At 41.6% G+C, this 18,303-nt stretch overlaps 2 protein-coding genes across 4 annotated transcripts in view; one reads left to right on the top strand and one right to left on the bottom strand.

Moving 5' to 3' along the window:
- The window catches only part of gmeb2 (glucocorticoid modulatory element binding protein 2), a 14,188-nt gene extending 6,621 nt beyond the window's left edge, over nucleotides 1-7,567 (bottom strand). The window contains exons 1-4 of one of the 2 annotated variants that reach the window (XM_032519841.1): nucleotides 7,471-7,567; nucleotides 4,141-4,298; nucleotides 2,916-3,004; nucleotides 1,427-1,551 (exon numbers count right to left, since the gene is read on the bottom strand). In XM_032519841.1, coding sequence (XP_032375732.1) covers nucleotides 1,427-1,551; nucleotides 2,916-3,004; nucleotides 4,141-4,283 — 357 coding nt within the window. In that variant the 5' untranslated portion in view covers nucleotides 4,284-4,298; nucleotides 7,471-7,567. Of the gene's footprint in view, nucleotides 1-1,426; nucleotides 1,552-2,915; nucleotides 3,005-4,140; nucleotides 4,299-6,573; nucleotides 7,028-7,470 lie in introns of those variants that run through there. The other variant, XM_032519840.1, reaches the window with a different exon arrangement.
- On the top strand, nucleotides 7,079-14,695 carry tpk2 (thiamin pyrophosphokinase 2). 2 transcript variants are annotated; one of them, XM_032519863.1, is made up of 8 exons: nucleotides 7,079-7,354; nucleotides 7,495-7,736; nucleotides 8,385-8,448; nucleotides 8,543-8,673; nucleotides 10,816-10,934; nucleotides 12,125-12,257; nucleotides 12,374-12,470; nucleotides 14,242-14,695. In XM_032519863.1, exons 1-8 carry the CDS (start codon nucleotides 7,285-7,287, stop codon nucleotides 14,289-14,291), a joined length of 906 nt encoding a protein of 301 aa, XP_032375754.1. In that variant the 5' UTR covers nucleotides 7,079-7,284; the 3' UTR covers nucleotides 14,292-14,695. The 2 variants fall into 2 exon arrangements, with proteins under 2 accessions (XP_032375754.1, XP_032375755.1); XM_032519864.1 differs by having other exon boundaries at nucleotides 8,388-8,448.
- The last annotated feature ends 3,608 nt before the right edge of the window (nucleotides 14,696-18,303 follow it).

The raw sequence follows: 18,303 nt of genomic DNA on the forward strand, positions 1-18,303 counted from the left end.
AATAATGAGTTGTTGATGATCCACTTAATCCTTAAACTTAAAGGGTAATTGTTTTGTTTTTTACGTGAATGTGAATTTTCCCCCATGCATTAGCGTCTATGAGACTAATGCGAACAATTTTTTTTGGAAATGGGTCGAGTATTGAGCGGGAACCGTTGACCAGGCTGCAACGTAAATGTACCCCAATCAACTTCATCAATTCCCTGTTTTTGCCGCTGACAGGCTCAGATTATTATTCTAAGTGTCAACGTTATGGAAACGATCCCTACAGACATGGATCCTTCTTTTTTAACATTAAAACAGCCCTGAAATCACCATCACCAAACTCCATTTAAATTAACTGTAATTTTAGCGAACAAACATGGCTTTGATAGTTTTATTTTGTGCACTTCAACTTTTTACTATGATACATTTATTTAAATAGGGCTGGCGGTTGTGGTGATTTGGTGGTTTTTCAGTGGATGAAATACTGGACCAATTTTAAAAGCTTATATATACTGTATATAAATATATATATATATATATATATACATGCAAACATTTTATTTTTATTTTTTTAAATAGAGTCTGGTGGGTTTAGCACTTGCCACTTCTTAAAGGTCTTACAGGTGCTCTAAGCGATGTTTGGTGACGTTATTTTTTGTTGACATTCAAAGTATTTTCAAACAAAACGAGGCTAGCTCGCCCCTCCCTCCTTCCTCCCCCTCTCCCTCCAGGCCTCGACATTAACTTTTTGAGGCACTTGCCTCATTTTATTTTTATTTTTTTGTGTTTTGCTAATGTAGAATTAAAAAAAAACGATGAAAGCATCAAATACATTAATACAGTAGAAACAAAATATTCACAAATGTGTAGATTGATATCTGCATGAACATAACAACAGCTGCAAGCTTGTAGTGCAACATGTACTCGTATACTTTCACATGTTCATTTTTCATCGTGTGTGTGTGTGTGCGTGTGTGTGTGTCTGTCAAAACCCCCACCCCCAAATCCTGGTGGTGCAGGTTGGCTGTTGGCACAGGTTGTTTACAGTGTGTTCAGGGGACAGGCAGCTAGCAGATAGTGGGCAGATGTTTGCTGTATGTGACAAAAAATGTTGTAGCCTAAAAAACGCGTGACATCGCTTGAAGCCCCTTTAAGGAGGTTTTAAAGGTCTATCTCTGAAGGGATCCTTTCCATGATATTGTCAGATGCTTGTCTGCCAGTCAGCGGCAAAACAGCACTTTTAGCGGACGTAAATTTAAGGTGTGCAATACTGGACCAGTTTAAAAGATAGTTGTTCCCATCAGTCACTTGGACACAAAAACTTAGGTAAATAGGGTCCATGTTGAAAAAAAACAACAAGTTACCCTTTAAACTGCCTTTCATTAAATTAGTTCCTAATTTAGATTTTTACACCGCTGCTGTTTTAAGATGATGTGCGTACCTGGACACATTTGACGTTGATCCCCGGGCAGACAAACTTCTTCCAGACCAGCGTGGCTCGGGTGTCTCCACAGGTGATTGGGTAGAAGACGTCAGCTTCCACATCCACCTCCTCAGATAACTTTACTGCAGAGACGAGAGACAAAAACTCCCTCATACAGCCGTCAAGTCAGCTCTCACGTCTGATCACACAAACTGGAGAAGTATAAAGTATTTACAACCATTTGTGAAGATTATATTGTGACTTGAATCACAAAGACAGGAAAGGCTGTACGATACATAAACATGATTTATGATACGATTGTAGTGGCGAATTGTCTCCTGATTGAACAAAACCAACTAAAAACTCAATGTTCAACAGCCACTGAGGCATCGAAGGAGTGGATCTTACGCAGAGAATAAAACTTTGATTGTCTGTATTTAATTTGATTGCAGAGATGTATTCTGGGAGGTTTATTGATCCATTTTCTTGGCTTACAAACATTTCTCAAGGATCAACGGCGTCTCTACGCTCTGTGACTCTGTAACTCTGATAAAAAACCATCAGCCCCCCCCCCCGGTGTCTACCCCCCCACATACCTGTTCACCTATATTTGTAGACTACACCTGGTGGCTAAGGCTGCCTGGTACCTTCAAAACAAAAGCACTAAAACCAAATAAAATACTAATGATAAACAAATTTATGTAGCTGCATAAACTAACTAACTCTTATATATAACAAAATAATGAATAGGTCTAACAACGATGATGCCCAAAAGGGCAAGCGGTTTGTTATATTTACTTGCCCAACATGGCGTTTTGCCCGAGTTATCTGGCAACCCTTATTGTTGAACCCTGCATATGCAGTTTGGTTGACATAAGGCCCTAGATAAGTCAGCCAAAAAGGTTCCCTAGCCATCACAGAATTTGGCAAACAAAGAAAAACAATGATTACATTTTTAAAAGTAGGCTCCCACACAGCCCACGTCAACAACCTGTTTTACAGCCTGAATAGGCAAACTGACTGGTTCTGTGGGAGTTTCTGAGTCTTAAATGTTCTTATTGTTATTATTATTATTATTATTACTGTTATTTTGTTTTCTTTTTTATTTTGTTTCTTGCTAAAACTGATGCTGGAATTTTCAATTTCCTTGCGGGACTCCTCCCAAAAGAATTGATAAAGAGAAGTCTAAGTCGGCAAATCTTCCAAATGTGAATGTTGTGTAACTGAAGCTTGTTTCCTGTCTTTTTGGTTTGGCGAAAAACAAGGCGTCCCAAAATGTTTTGAGTACCTAAATTAAATATGCGGTCCGGATTTGGCCCGCTGGCCTCGAGTCTGACACATGTGATTTACATAATCCCAGTTTACAATGTAGAAGCGTTGAGTTGAGCGTAATCATCCATTCTTGACTTTGGCTAAAAAAGCGACACGATCCACTGAACTGATGAGCATTCGCTACTGAACGGCCACGTTTTACAAAAGGTTGATAAAGTCGTGCGGGTCACATTACCGATGACGGCCTCTTCCCTCGACAGGGAGTCTGCTCCGCTGGCCTCAGCTTCTGCTTCTTCCACCGGTGCCACTGTGAGGATTTCCTCTCTGGAAAACCATACGGAAAAACAACATGGTCTCTAAGTTTTTAATTTAGCAAACTGAACAACAGGATACGGCGGCAATTTTTATTGTCTTTTGTTTTTCTGTTGATTATTTTCTGGATGAATGGATTAGTTGTTTGGTCTCTAAAATTTTAGAAAATTGGTGAAAAATGTTGATCAGGTTTTCCAAAGCCCCAAGATGACGTTCTCTAATGTCTTGTTTTGTCCACAACTAAAAAGAAAAAAAGACTTAAACCGATTATCAAAACAGTTAGCGATTAGTTTAGTAGTTGACAACTATCGATTCATCTTCACAGCTATAGATACATAGATAGATAGATATGTAGATAGATAGATATGTAGATAGATAGATAGATAGATATGTAGATAGATAGATAGATATGTAGATAGATAGATAGATATGTAGATAGATAGATAGATACATAGATAGATAGATATGTAGATAGATAGATAGATAGATAGATAGAGATGTAGATAGATAGATAGATAGATAGATAGATAGACAGACAGATAGATATGTAGATAGATAGATAGATATGTAGATAGATAGATAGATATGTAGATAGATAGATAGATATGTAGATAGATAGATAGATACATAGATAGATAGATATGTAGATAGATAGATAGATATGTAGATAGATAGATAGATATGTAGATAGATAGATAGATACATAGATAGATAGATATGTAGATAGATAGATAGATATGTAGATAGACTTTTCAAACCCCAAGTTGGGAAATTACAGCAGTAAGTTACACACTCACAGATACAGATAGCTAAGATGAAAATGCTTAACTACTGACAAAAATATACTTCGAGGAATGACATTTTTTTTACATGTATATATAAGTGTAGAATAAAATGTACAACCTACATGCATAGTATAAAATTAAATATGTAAATATGTAAAATATTAAATCTGAAGCAACCAGTGTGCAAGTAGCATAATTGTGCAATATTGTACTGTGTGAGGTAATGAGAGAGTTACCTCACACACAGCTGGGAATTATTGTACAGGTTTATGGACACAACAGGACAATCTCCTCAGAGACTCCCACTCTGTTCTGTGTGTGTGTGTGTGTGTGTGTGTGTGTGTGTGTGTGTGTGTTTGTTACCCGGGTTCAGGAGTCAGCTCTGCCGTCACCAGCACTGCTTTGTCCTCCTCTACCACCGAGGGGAGGTCTTCCGCCGTCGTTTCTGGGATGGTGACGATCACAATGTCGCTCATTTCCTGCATGCTGACCTCTGATGACGCCATGGAGGACCGACGGGGCTTCACAACGAAATATAGGACAGCAGAGAAGGAAAAACTGTTACACCGGCTTCCTGTGCCTCAAAGAATTGATTGCAAAATACTTTTGCTAGTTTATGAATCACACAACGGTTTAGGGCCAAAATACATTTCTGATCTGCTATTACACTACAAACCACCAAGACCTCTCAGGTAGTCTGGGACAGGTCTGCTACTACACTATGACCCCCCTCAGACCTCTCAGGTGGTCTGGGACAGGTCTGCTACTACACTATGACCCCCCCCAGAACTCTCAGGTGGTCTGGGACAGGTCTACTACTACACTATGACCCCCCCAGACCTCTCAGGTGGTCTGGGACAGGTCTGCTACTACACTATGACCCCCCCAGACCTCTCAGGTGGTCTGGGACAGGTCTGCTACTACACTATGACCCCCCCAGACCTCTCAGGTGGTCCGGGACAGGTCTGCTACTACACTATGACCCCCCCAGACCTCTCAGGTGGTCCGGGACAGGTCTGCTACTACACTATGACCCCCCCAGAACTTTACTGACGGATGTGCATGCACTAATGCCCTATAACACGTGCACACACAAAGCAAGAGATGGTGGTTTTTGTGTGTGTGTGTGTGTGTGTGTGTGTGTGTGTGAGCGTGTGTGTCCTCTATCTCTGTCCCAGCTATCGGAGCTTGGCCCCGCCCAGGACGGCTGTGATTGGTTTAAAGAAATACAAACAAGCTAGAGCGTTTCCCCTGAATATTTATAGTATTTATACACTGTGGTATTACAATAAAGTACAAAATCTGAATACTACTTCCACCGCTGGCTACAACAGTCAACTCAAGAGTCAAATTAAAGACACTCAGTAGGGCAATGGGGAAGAATATGCAACACAATTACTAAATGGAGCAGGGAGGCACAGTAGTATTCACTGATCTATTCAAATTAACTTTTGGTAATGAAATTCAAACGTTACCGGATAAGTAGTCATATTTGCCTGCATCCGGGATATATAAAAGGTGATGGTAAACAATTTGAAGTCCAGCTAAACATACAAGCATGCTGTACTTGTTGATATATGATGCTAGCTATAGTGTGCTTGTTGATATGTAATGCTAGCTATAGTGTGCTTGTTGATATATGATGCTAGCTATAGTGTGCTTGTTGATATATGATGCTAGCTATAGTGTGCTTGTTGATATATGATGCTAGCTATAGTGTGCTTGTTGATATATGATGCTAGCTATAGTGTGCTTGTTGATATGTAATGCTAGCTATAGTGTGCTTGTTGATATATGATGCTAGCTATAGTGTGCTTGTTGATATATGATGCTAGCTATAGTGTGCTTGTTGATATATGATGCTAGCTATAGTGTGCTTGTTGATATGTAATGCTAGCTATAGTGTGCTTGTTGATATGTAATGCTAGCTATAGTGTGCTTGTTGATATATGATGCTAGCTATAGTGTGCTTGTTGATATATGATGCTAGCTATAGTGTGCTTGTTGATATATGATGCTAGCTAGTGTGCTTGTTGATATATGATGCTAGCTATAGTGTGCTTGTTGATATATGATGCTAGCTATAGTGTGCTTGTTGATATGTAATGCTAGCTATAGTGTGCTTGTTGATATATGATGCTAGCTATAGTGTGCTTGTTGATATGTAATGCTAGCTATAGTGTGCTTGTTGATATATGATGCTAGCTATAGTGTGCTTGTTGATATATGATGCTAGCTATAGTGTGCTTGTTGATATATGATGCTAGCTATAGTGTGCTTGTTGATATGTAATGCTAGCTATAGTGTGCTTGTTGATATATGATGCTAGCTATAGTGTGCTTGTTGATATATGATGCTAGCTATAGTGTGCTTGTTGATATATGATGCTAGCTATAGTGTGCTTGTTGATATGTAATGCTAGCTATAGTGTGCTTGTTGATATATGATGCTAGCTATAGTGTGCTTGTTGATATGTAATGCTAGCTATAGTGTGCTTGTTGATATATGATGCTAGCTATATAGCTAGCATCATATATCAACAAGCACAGTGAAGGGAACTTTAAATTAGCATGCCGCAGTAAAGCAACATATAAGAGTAAAACGTTATAACGTTACCCTACGACGTGTAAATGTCTTAAATCGCGTTGGCTTTGCTTTAACTTTAATGTTAGCTAGCTACACCAAGAGCAATTTAAACTTGTGTACGTCGTTTTAATGCAACTCTTCTTTACGTTAGTAAAGAGTGAACGACACCTTATATAAGACAGAGTGTTTAAGATGTTTTATAAATCTTACCTTTAGGTAGTTTTAAATAAAAGTGTAAAAAAAAGCAGTCGTTAGTTGGTAAATGTTAGCCCAATGGGATGGTTGCTAGCTAACGTTAGCTTTGCTCGGCTAAAAGCTAGCTAGCTAACGTTAGCTTTACTCGGAGCTAGCTAGCTAACGTTAGCTTTACTCGGAGCTAGCTAGCTAACGTTAGCTTTACTCGGAGCTAGCTAGCTAACGTTAGCTTTGCTCGGCTAAAAGCTAGCTAAAAGGAATAAAGTACAGTGAATGGTTAACGTCAGGTCCATTTAGCTGGCAGGTGTCTCGCTCATAGTTCAAATAAAAATACAGCCGTCCACCTCCTAAAGGTTTTGGGGACTACTCGTGCAAAACATTTCTATTATTTTGTTATATTATTATCTATCTATTCAGTTCTATTGTATCTGCACTAGACTGGACGTTGGTTACGCTATTCTTCTTCTTCGTGTCTATATAAATACGGCGGCAGTTTGGTCCGCCACGAAGAAGAACACAGACATGCGCATTAGCGTGGCCGCAGTGTCGGCGACTATGGAATCTAGTGCGGTTGTTATTATCATTACCAGAGACGGTTTAGCGTAGAGTGTTTTTTGTTATTATTCATCCGTAGTTCAGTTGTGTAGTTATGTTCAGCGCGTGACCCAAACACAGTAACTGTAGTGGTGTTTGTGAAGTGTTTTGTTGACGTAGGATACTAAAAAAATGGCTAAATCTGCCTGGTCGGAGAAAATGCTCCAACTCCTCCGCCGAATGAACAACTTTTCTCTACCAGGTACACGCCTGACACCGAGCTAGGGTTATAGGGTTAATATCTTAACCCGAGTTAAGATCTAACACGCGATGCACGTTCATCCTGACGGTACGAAAGGCGGTTTTTAAGTAACTCACTGTGTGACCGACTTGTCCCCGCAGGCTCGTGCCGCCCTGAGTGCTTCAGGTTTGAGATAAACGATGCACAGGTGGGTTGGATTCGCCCTCACGTGGCTCCGCTGTTGGCCCGGCACCCAGAGGTGTTCGCCCCGCCACACGGGGGCGCAGTGGCGCTGCGCCCCGGCCTGGACACCTACGACAGGAGGTCTGCAGCTGTGGACGCCGTCCTGCAAAGTATGAGACAAGAGGACCACCTGAGCTGCCTTAAAGGATGGAGAGATGAGGTGAGAGACACTTAGAGAACCCCCCTCCACCCCCCCCCACCCCCCCCCCCCCACACACACACACACACACACAAAATGGTACAGGGACACAAATAATATATTTCTATTGTTAATATTACAGATGCATACATATGCAAACTCATGGACCAGTGTCATCAGTAGGTCTTCACAATATCTCTTAATAAGCACAATACTCAGTTATTTAGGGGATAAGCAGCAACGTCTCCACCATTGGATTTCTGTGTGATTTATATTTATATTCTTATGTATGTGATGGATGGATGTTTATTGATCCCAATAAAATGGGAAATTCTAGTGTTCCAGCAGCAAAATTAGTCGCACAGAATATAAATTTTAATGAAATACTTTGTGTGTGTGTGTGTGTGTGTGTGTGTGTGTGTGTGTGTGTGTGTGTGTGTGTGTGTGTCTGTCTCTCACCGGAATTTCCCATTTTTCTTGGGATCAATAAACATCTATCTATCCATCTATCTACTGTATCTATATCTCTCTATCTCTCTATCTATCTATCTATCTATCTATCTATCTATCCATCTATCTACTGTATCTATCTATCTCTCTATCTCTCTATCTATCTATCTATCTCTCTATCTATCTATCTATCTATCTATTTATCTATCTATCTTCCAGAAGTACAGTGTGATGCCTAAGTTCTCGGACCCTCCGATGATGTGGATGGAGAGAGCGGCTACGAGTGAGTTTTGGCACACGGCCGCTCCATAACATCCAGAACATGCTCTTCCATCTATAAGTGTTTGTTTTGACGGGACTGTGATACTACGCCGCAGGTCTTTTCGGGGTGAAGCGGGGTGGAGTCCACATCAATGGCTACACCGTCAGCGAGGGGGGGGAGGTCAGCATGTGGCTGGCGAGACGCTCCTCGACCAAACAGACGTACCCCGGACTGCTGGACAACGTGGTGGGTACACACTGGAACTGGAACTGACACAGTCTAGACACTCTGCCACAGGACAGTCCAGTGTTTCCTCTCATTTCTTATTTTCTGGATGTAGATTTGCCATGTGCATATGCTCCTATGTTGTGATTACCCGAGGCAAAAGTTTCTTTTTGGGGGGCAATAATAATCATTTCCCTTGATGACGTTCAGGATCTACTTCAGTGCCCGTGCTTTGTTGTGATGCGGAGTATCTCCAACATGGCGACTTCCGGTCTGATGACGCGTCGTGAAAACCTTCAATACTAGCCGCACCCAATGTGGCGTTAAAATGACGCAGATCTCGTTGGTGCTCCAGGATTTTGAGTGTACGAGCAGAGGGCGTGCACCACTCTGTGTTTTTTTTTCTCAATTGGCGTTTGACAAAGTGGAAACAGGAAGCATGGACGAGTTACTCTTAGGCGTCCTTCCACAGGAAAATGTTAAGTTTTCCAATAAAATCAGATAAAATCAGTTCCATTTCCACGTACATTTTGAGTCTCTTTGTGGGATTTTGCGTCTCTTTGTCCAGTCTAGTCCAGTGTTTCCTCTCATTTCTTTTTTTCTGAATATAGATTTGCTGTGTAAATGCTCCTATGTTTGGATTTAATTGCTCGACTCAAGGGAAAAAGTGCCTTTTTTGAAATGGGTTTTGTTTTTTTAACCCTCATGTTGTCCCTGGGTCAAACTGACCCGTTTTCTGTTACTAAAAAAAAGCACACACTGTTTTCTTCGGGGTTGTTTTGGGTCTCATTTGGCGTCCCTTTGGGGTTGTTTTGGGTCTCATTTGGCGTCCCTTTGGGGTTGTTTTGGGTCTCATTTGGCGTCCCTTTGAGGTTGTTTTGGGTCTCATTTGGCGTCCCTTTGGGGTTGTTTTGGGTCTCATTTGGCGTCCCTTTGGGGTTGTTTTGGGTCTCATTTGGCGTCCCTTTGGGGTTGTTTTGGGTCTCATTTGGCGTCCCTTTGGGGTTGTTTTGGGTCTCATTTGGCGTCCCTTTGGGGTTGTTTTGGGTCTCATTTGGCGTCCCTTTGGGGTTGTTTTGGGTCTCATGTGGCGTCCTTTTGGGGTTGTTTTTGGGTCTCATGTGGCGTCCCTTTGGGGTTGTTTTGGGTCTCATTTGGCGTCCCTTTGGGGTTGTTTTTGGGTCTCATTTGGCGTCCCTTTGGGGTTGTTTTGGGTCTCATGTGGCATCCCTTTGGGGTTGTTTTTGGGTCTCATTTGGCGTCCCTTTGGGGTTGTTTTGGGGTCTCATTTGGCGTCCCTTTGGGGTTGTTTTGGGTCTCATTTGGCGTCCCTTTGGGGTTGTTTTTGGGTCTCATTTGGCGTCCCTTTGGGGTTGTTTTTGGGTCTCATTTGGCGTCCCTTTGGGGTTGTTTTGGGTCTCATTTGGCGTCCCTTTGGGGTTGTTTTGGGTCTCATGTGGCGTCCCTTTGGGGTTGTTTTTGGGTCTCATGTGGCGTCCCTTTGGGGTTGTTTTTGGGTCTCATTTGGCGTCCCTTTGGGTTTGTTTTTGGGTCTCATTTGGCGTCCCTTTGGTGTTGTTTTGGGTCTCATGTGGCATCCCTTTGGGGTTGTTTTTGGGTCTCATTTGGCGTCCCTTTGGGGTTGTTTTGGGGTCTCATTTGGCGTCCCTTTGGGGTTGTTTTGGGTCTCATTTGGCGTCCCTTTGTGGTAGTTTTGGGTCTAGCGATGTAACGATTGCCGCTGTAACGGTAAACCATGATATAATTGTTGACAATAACAGTTACTGTTTTTATTAAACAAATTATTATCAATTATTATCGAGTCTCCTGAAGACTGCGTAGCCTCCGACCTGCGTTTCTTGAAGTTGGAATGATGTCGGGAGGAGGAGAGGACGGCACTCAGGACATGTATCAGCCCTCTAAGAGGACTGAGTCTGAAGCATGGGCATATTTTGGTTATTATAATAATATTGCCAAAGGACACTTGATTGAAGATAGTTATCCTGTCTGCAAAACATGCAGGATAAAAGTTATTGCTAAAGGCATTGAACACACTTTAAAAAATACCATGATAAAACCAAAAACGTGATCATTTTTGGACATAAAGGTAATCCACGTCTCCCAAATTACTAACTGGGAGTGTGATGTGTTGTGTCTTTGAAGGCAGCCGGCGGTCTGGCTGCTGGCGTCGGCGTCAAACACACCCTGGTCAAAGAATGTCAGGAGGAAGCATGTATCCCAGCAGCCATTGCTGAGAAGGCTCGTCCTGTGTCCACAGTAAGGTGAGCTTCACGAAATAAGGTTCAAGATCAAGATCGACTCTATCGTCCCCTGTCTTGGGCATCAGTGCAACATAAGGCTGCTGTAAACATCAATTACACACAGACTTCACACACACACACAACATACAATCCACCACACATTACATTACCTTGCACAAGTGTCAATGACCCTTTGACCCCAATGACCCTGAAGACTTCTCAGTCTTTTAGTCTTCAGAAGGAACTATCAGCTGTGACATGGTTAAACCTCATTAGCTCTTAACAGTGTGTGTGTCTGTGTGTACTTCAACAATCCCACCAATCGGTCCCAAAACGTCCCAGTTAGAGCAGTGATTCCCAAAGTGGGGGTCGGGACCCACAGGGGGGTCGGGACCCACAGAAAAAAGGATTAGAAATAGCATACATACAATTTATCTCAAAATATTACTCTCACAGAAATTATAAATATAGCATTGTTATGTTTCTCCATTACTGACATTTTGTGTGTGTGTGTGTGTGTGTGTGTGTGTCTGTCTGTGTGTGTCTTTGTCTGTCTGTGTGTGTGTGTCTGTGTCTCTGTGTGTTTCTCTGTGTGTGTGTGTGTGTCTCTGTGTCTCTGTGTTTCTGTGTGTGTGTCTCTGTCTGTGTGTGTCTCTGTCTGTGTGTGTCTCTGTCTGTGTGTCTCTGTGTGTTTCTCTGTGTGTGTGTGTGTGTGTGTCTGTGTGTGTGTGTCTGTGTCTCTGTGTGTCTCTATGTGTGTCTCTGTGTGTGTGTGTGTCTCTGTGTGTTTCTCTGTGTGTGTGTGTCTCTCTGTCGGCCAATATTCCCGATCTATCAGTATCGGATTATAATGGCCGATTAAAAAAATATATATATATTGATAATCATAAGAGTCATTTTTCAAGCATAAATACCAAATAATTCTTAGTATTAAAAGTTCTTTGTCTGTCTGATAGTGAGCTAATTATCTTTGGGTTTTGGTCAGACATAAAAACTGAAGAATCATTTATAATTCATAATGAGCGTGAAAGCTCGTCTGAACTCTGGTGTCGACCAAAACCGCCAATCAGCAGTCTACGGTTTTCAGTCTTGATTGGACACCTTGACGTGTCCTGTCATTATGAAACAAAGAGACTTGACTATTACAGAAGACAAAGAGACACGCCTCCTTAGATCCCATAACTAACGTTCCTAATTGTTGTGTTTTTTAGCTACACCTACGAGGAGGAAGACGGGGTGTTCGCAGAAAACCAGTTTGTCTTCGATCTGGAACTTCCTCGGGACTTCAAGCCCAGAGTAGGAGACGGAGAGGTGCACGAGTTCTACCTTCTGCCGATAGAGAAGGTCAGTATCATCTTCTGAGGGGTTCACGTTGAAAGCACCAGGACCAGGACCAGGACTCAGATACCGGGAAGATACACTCTGGGGCCATTTTGCTCATCGCTCTGTCTCGGTTTCAGGTGAAAGAGCTGCTGGCCACCGAGGACTTCAAACCCAACTGTGCCATGGTGGTCTTGGACTTCCTCATTAGACACTCCTTCATCGAGCCGGACACGGGTTTGTGGCGATCCACTTCATATTCACAGTTGGCGCCAATGCAACTTCTTGTTCTTGTCCTGAACACACTTCTGCTGCTCTTACATATCTTGCACCATTATGCCACTTGCATACTTAGGTCAAACAGAACTACCTCAGCCTTTTATTGGCCTGATTTTTGCACTATTTTATTACATTGACTGTCTACTGTATGCACAATTGCACATTCTCAACTCAAATTTTGCCGCTCTTATTCTCTTCACTGTATAAGTCTTCTTATTTTTACTTGTTATATTGTTTACTTGAATGTTATGTTTGTCTGTGACCTAATTGTTAAAATATGTCTTGTCTCCACCGTGGGATAGAGGGAAACGCAATGTCGATCTCTTTGTATGTCTTGACATGTGAAGAAATTGACAATAAAGCGGACTTTGACTTTGACTTTGAACAGAGCTCAACAGGGACTGACCGCCCACTTTTTACACAGCGCTGGTTCCCGAAAAGTATTTTTCCCCATTCAATTGTTCCATTGACGTTTCAATAATTATTTATATTAATCACTTATATAAAGAGTTTTAAGTCAGGAGCCGGGCCAAACGGCTACGGGAGGAATCGGGACCGTAAAACCTTTTGATTCAGCGCTAAAAACATTTAGAAAATGGCAACAAAAAAAAAGGCAAAAGTACAAGAGCAACTATCCATCTGCTAGCGGGTACGTTAAACATTTTCCTTGGTAACGGCGAGTCGGACCAATCGGAGCCGTCGCTGTTACGCTGCTTATTGTGGGTAGTGAAGTGTTTCTCCATAGGATCGCACATTAAACATGGTTTTCTTAAAATAAGGTTGATTTCAAACTGACTTCCAGCTTTTTACAGGAGTAGAAACTTTCATTTCACAACCTCGAAGCTCGTGGTCAGTCTATTTCGGATAGTTTAGACCAGGGGTCTTCAACGGGGGGTCCGCGACCCCTAGGGGGTCCGCGGAGGGACTGCATGGGGGTCGCGAAAGTTTTGGTTGATTAGACTTTTTTTTATATTCCCCCCCCCCCCCCCCCCCTGCAATTTTTTCCACTAATTGAAATGTCTTTAAATCCACATTAACATGAACTCAACACACTGTAGTGAACAGATAAATGGAGGCAGAAGATGTCTCTCAGTCATCAATGCACACACGGCACTATAGGACCAGTTTGATATAACACAATGTTATACAATATTATAATTAGGGGGTCCCCGCTCCATCTCGCCATCAGTTTGGGGGTCCTTGGCCTGGAAAACGTCGAAGACCCTGGTTTAGACATACTGTAGGTGTAATTTACGGAGGGATTTGACACCCCCCCCCCCCCCAATAATCTAAACTGGGCTTTTTTTAGACATTTTTGTTGCGCTTTTGAGTGTTTTTGGAAAAATGTTTTTTTTTAAAAGTTGTCGCTTTTTCCAACATTTGCAGTCTTATGACAGTTTTTTTTTTGAGGTTTCTGTTTTGCTTCTTTCAACGTTTTTGTCTGTTTTTGTCGCTTTTTTTCAATACATGCCCCGGGACTTCTCTAGATAATTGGAGATCTCAACCCCCCCCCCCCCCCCCCCCCACTCCACCCCACCCCCCCCTTCCCAATGTTACACCCTTGAGTTAAGACGTCATGGCTGATAATCTGAATCCTCATGGAGACGATCTGTGGGATTTTCTACTTCCAGAACCACACTGTTGAACTTTATTATAAAACCAGTTGACAACTTCAGATCTTTTTGTTGTTGTTTGAAGTCTCATGTTGATCACATTCGTCTCATTTCAGAACCATGCTATCAGGAATTTGTGGCAGGACTCCATCAGACGTTGGAGTGAAGCAGAGGACCGAGCCCCCGGGCGCAGGTCTACGTTCATCGAATGTTGACCTAGATGTTGGGTCCTCGGCGTGTGCTTTGGGAGAACCTCCTCCGAGACTCGACTGAGTCTAGAACCGGGGGACGGGTGAACTGGAGTGCTGGATTTGGGACTGAGGGTTTTCCCCAACACAACTCTCTGAACATTAAGCTTTTAACCCTCGTGTTGTCCTCGGGTCAAATTTGACACATTTTCATTATTTTTTTTTAATCACAAAAAAAATGGGCCTTCGAAATAAGCTGAAAATATCATCATTCGAAATATCAAATAACTTTTAGAAAAAAACATCCAAAAAAAAGGACCCGCTACATTGAAAAAGTGACAAACGTGTCTGAAAATGCCATGACTTTTTTCATGGTTGACGGGAAGACAACACAAGGGTTAACTGCAGCTCACGTTCATTCTCCTATTCTTCCTCTAGTCAAATAAGGCTTGGCTACACCACAGATGTATTCTGGGAGTGGAGAAGAAAGCACTCTGGGTTGGTTGCATTTCATTAAACCAATCATAAAGCACTCTGGGTTGGTTGCATTTCATTAAACCAATCAAAAAGCACTCTGGGTTGGTTGCATTTCATTAAACCACTCAAAAAGCACTCTGGGTTGGTTGCATTTCATTAAACCAATCAAAAAGCACTCTGGGTTGGTTGCATTTCATTAAACCAATCAAAAAGCACTCGGGTGGTTGCATTTCTTTAACCATCATAAGCACTCTGGTTGGTTGCATTCATAAACCAATCAAAAGCACTTGGTTGGTTGCATTCATTAAAATCATAAGCCTCTGGTGGTTGCATTCATAACCATCAAAAGCACTTGAAAATTTTTTTGTTGCCCCATTCATTGAAGACCAAACATTTTTGCTGATTTCGCTGCTTCATAATAAAAGCTTTTAAATATTGGCAGACTTTTATTGTGAAGAATTACTAGGGAATGAAACCGTTTCACTGCCGCTGCATTGAAACGAAGCGTTACACTCCTGTAGAAGATGAGTTAATTTATTTATAGACCACGTTTAAAAACCAACCTAGGCTGAACAAAGTGCCGTACAAAGTTATATTATGCTATTTAAAAACCGTAAGGAAGGGAAAAAGAAGACAAAACAAAATATATAAACACAATGAACATCATACAAACACACTTCTTTACAAATGTCCCTTTGTACGTGATGTAAAATAACTAAAACAAATCATCTTATCACTTTAATAAATGCTGTTTCTGTGTTGTTTTACTCTGAAAACCAGACCGACACATGTCCAAGGCGTTGTTTTCACTTAAACAAGCCTTCTCCAACATCTTTGACATGTACGATAATTTAGCAATACAGGCCTCAAGCTGTTCCATTAGGGTCGAGGTTGGGGTTTTTAATTATTAATTAGAAGCTAAAAGTCTATTAAATCAGCCTTGTTTTAAGAAAAATGTGTTTCATGTGTGATTTAACGGAGAAATATTTAACCCTCGTGTCGTCGTCCCGACAAAATTGAAATCAACACTTTTGTTGACGCTTTTTAATCGACGTTTAACTTTTTATGTTTTTGTCCCTTTTTTTTTTTCTCAACACTTTGTCACTTTGTCAGACATTGCTACTAGGACAACACTTTTAGGACAACATGGGGACATAAGTCACAACCCATGAAGAATACCATGGGGACAACATGAAGACAACATGGGGAAAACATGAGGGAACAGACGATAGGGGACAACATTTAGGGCAACATGGGGAAACATGAAGACCCAAAATGAGGCAACATTTAGGACAACAGAGCTGGACAACATGGGGAAAAACATTGAAGACAACATGGGGACAACATGAAGACAACATGGGGACAACATGAGGTACACATGGACAGGACACATGAGGACAACATGAAGGCAACCGAGGACAACATGGAACAACATGAGACAAACATGAAGACAACATGAAGACACATGGGGACAACATGGGACAACATGAGGACAACATGGGGACAACATGGGAACATGGGGACAACATGAGGGTAACATGGGGACAACATGAAGACAACATGGGGACAACATGGGGAAACATGGGACAACATGAGGACAACATGGGCAACAGGGACAACATGAGAGTAACATGTAGACAACATGAGGGTAACATGAGGGACAACATGAGGACAACATGGGACAACATGAGGGTAACATGGGGACAACATGAAGAAAACATGGGGACAACATGAGGAAACATGAGGGCAACATGAGGACAACATGGGGCAACATGAGGGCAACATGGGACAACATGAGGACAACATGAAGACAATATGAGGACAACATGAAGACAATATGAGGACAACATGAAGACAACATGAGGACAACATGAGGACAACATGAAGACAACATGAGGACAACATGAGGGTTAAAACAATCCTAAGCTTAACAGTGACGCCTGTGATTGGTGGAGCTTGCTGTCACCATGGCTACCACGCTGCTTCCGTTAAAGCAGCGAATTAACAGCTCAGAAGGATTTTGTGATCCACTTTTGAGAAGTGGACAAAAGTGTGATTTATGATGCAAAAGTGAAATGGTGTTTAGAGACACAGCGTGCGGGCGGTGAAGCAGACTTTGGTCATCCTCTGTTACAATTTTATTTCCTCTTGAATACATTAAAAAGACAACTGGAGGAACGGGATACATTTGTATACAAAAAAAACATTCCTCTTACACATAACCGATCCTTTAGGAGTCGCTTGCATTTTCATAATTTGACTTTTTGTGTTGTTTTTTTTCTTCTCAAAGTGTGCGTGTGCCACACTGACCTTTTACTTTTAAGCTGTGTGCAAATAATACATCGTAAGCCAGTAGAATATCACGTAGTTACAATAACATACAAAAGAATACAAAGCAATAATAGAAAAGTTGATCTGGCGCACAGGTACACCGTACGTTTTCAAATAAAAAGCTGGTATTTAAATAACGGGAGTGATGGCTGGGTGTAACACGCAGAGAGTGGATTTACCGCCATACTAGTGTGTCTGAAATGCTAAAATTCAGTATAACGTACAGCACTTTAATTGTATTTATAGTGTCAAATAATAAGGTCTAGACCACACTCTTAAAATGTACAGAGATTCAACAATTCTCCCAAGAGAAATTGCACTTTTTTAAATTTTGTTATTGCTGTTTAGTTACGGTTGTTATAGTTTTGCATATCCAGCTCGATCTCCAGGTCTGGCTACACCACAGATGCATTCTGGGAAAGGACGGGGGGGCGGGGCGGGGCACTCTGGGTTGTTTGCATTTCTTTAAACCTTTCCAAATCTTTACGCCTGCCTTGTTGCACCATCCACATTTTTCGCGTGTAGCTTGCTAGCTCAAATTTAGTCGTTTCTCAAAGTGAACAAAGTTTGAGAACGGCAACACAAAGAGAGAGAGAGGAAGGGGACACTTCCTGCTAATTTTTCAAATTAAAAGCCCGCTGGTAACCAGAGGATATCCTGTGACCATGGAAGGTTTTACATGTAAATCTGTGCATAAGCGTTCCATTAACGGTAGCTTAACTGCGATTTAAAAAAAGAAAGAGATTGAAGTGACTAAAAAAAAAATTAGTAACTAAAAACAGTATTTGTGTTAAAAAGAGAATCTCCGTTTTTGTTTGGTGAATCTGGACATAGTGCTGAAGAAATGTACATTATACTGAATATATCAAGACAACAGGGAAACATAAAGGTTTTGGGTTTGCATCAACTGCAAATAAAAACAGGAGCAGATCAGAAAACAGGGAGGCTGCCTACTGAAACATGATCAAAAAAAACACTGGGATTAGAAAGAAAGGCTCGTCTTCAAGATTACTCGTTTTACATAAAAGGTCTGGTTCTCTCTGTCGTCGAGGCAAATTAAGGCCCCGTTGTTATTTTGAGTTACGGTCTGGAGAATTATACAATTTTGGTCACCCTTTAAAACCCAACTGTTTACAGTGTGTTTAACGATCCAATCACATGCAGTTTTCTGACTTGAGAGCC

The sequence above is a fragment of the Etheostoma spectabile genome, chromosome 7 (assembly GCF_008692095.1).
Source record: "Etheostoma spectabile isolate EspeVRDwgs_2016 chromosome 7, UIUC_Espe_1.0, whole genome shotgun sequence".
Taxonomy (NCBI): Eukaryota; Metazoa; Chordata; class Actinopteri; order Perciformes; family Percidae; genus Etheostoma; species Etheostoma spectabile.

Coding starts and splice junctions, on each gene's coding strand:
- tpk2 (XM_032519863.1), top strand. CDS start 7,285: ATGGCTAAATCTGCCTGGTCGGAGAAAATGCTCCAACTCCTCCGCCGA. Junction 7,355..7,494: donor GAACAACTTTTCTCTACCAG/GTACACGCCTGA, acceptor TTGTCCCCGCAG/GCTCGTGCCGCCCTGAGTGC. Junction 8,674..10,815: donor CCGGACTGCTGGACAACGTG/GTGGGTACACAC, acceptor GTGTCTTTGAAG/GCAGCCGGCGGTCTGGCTGC.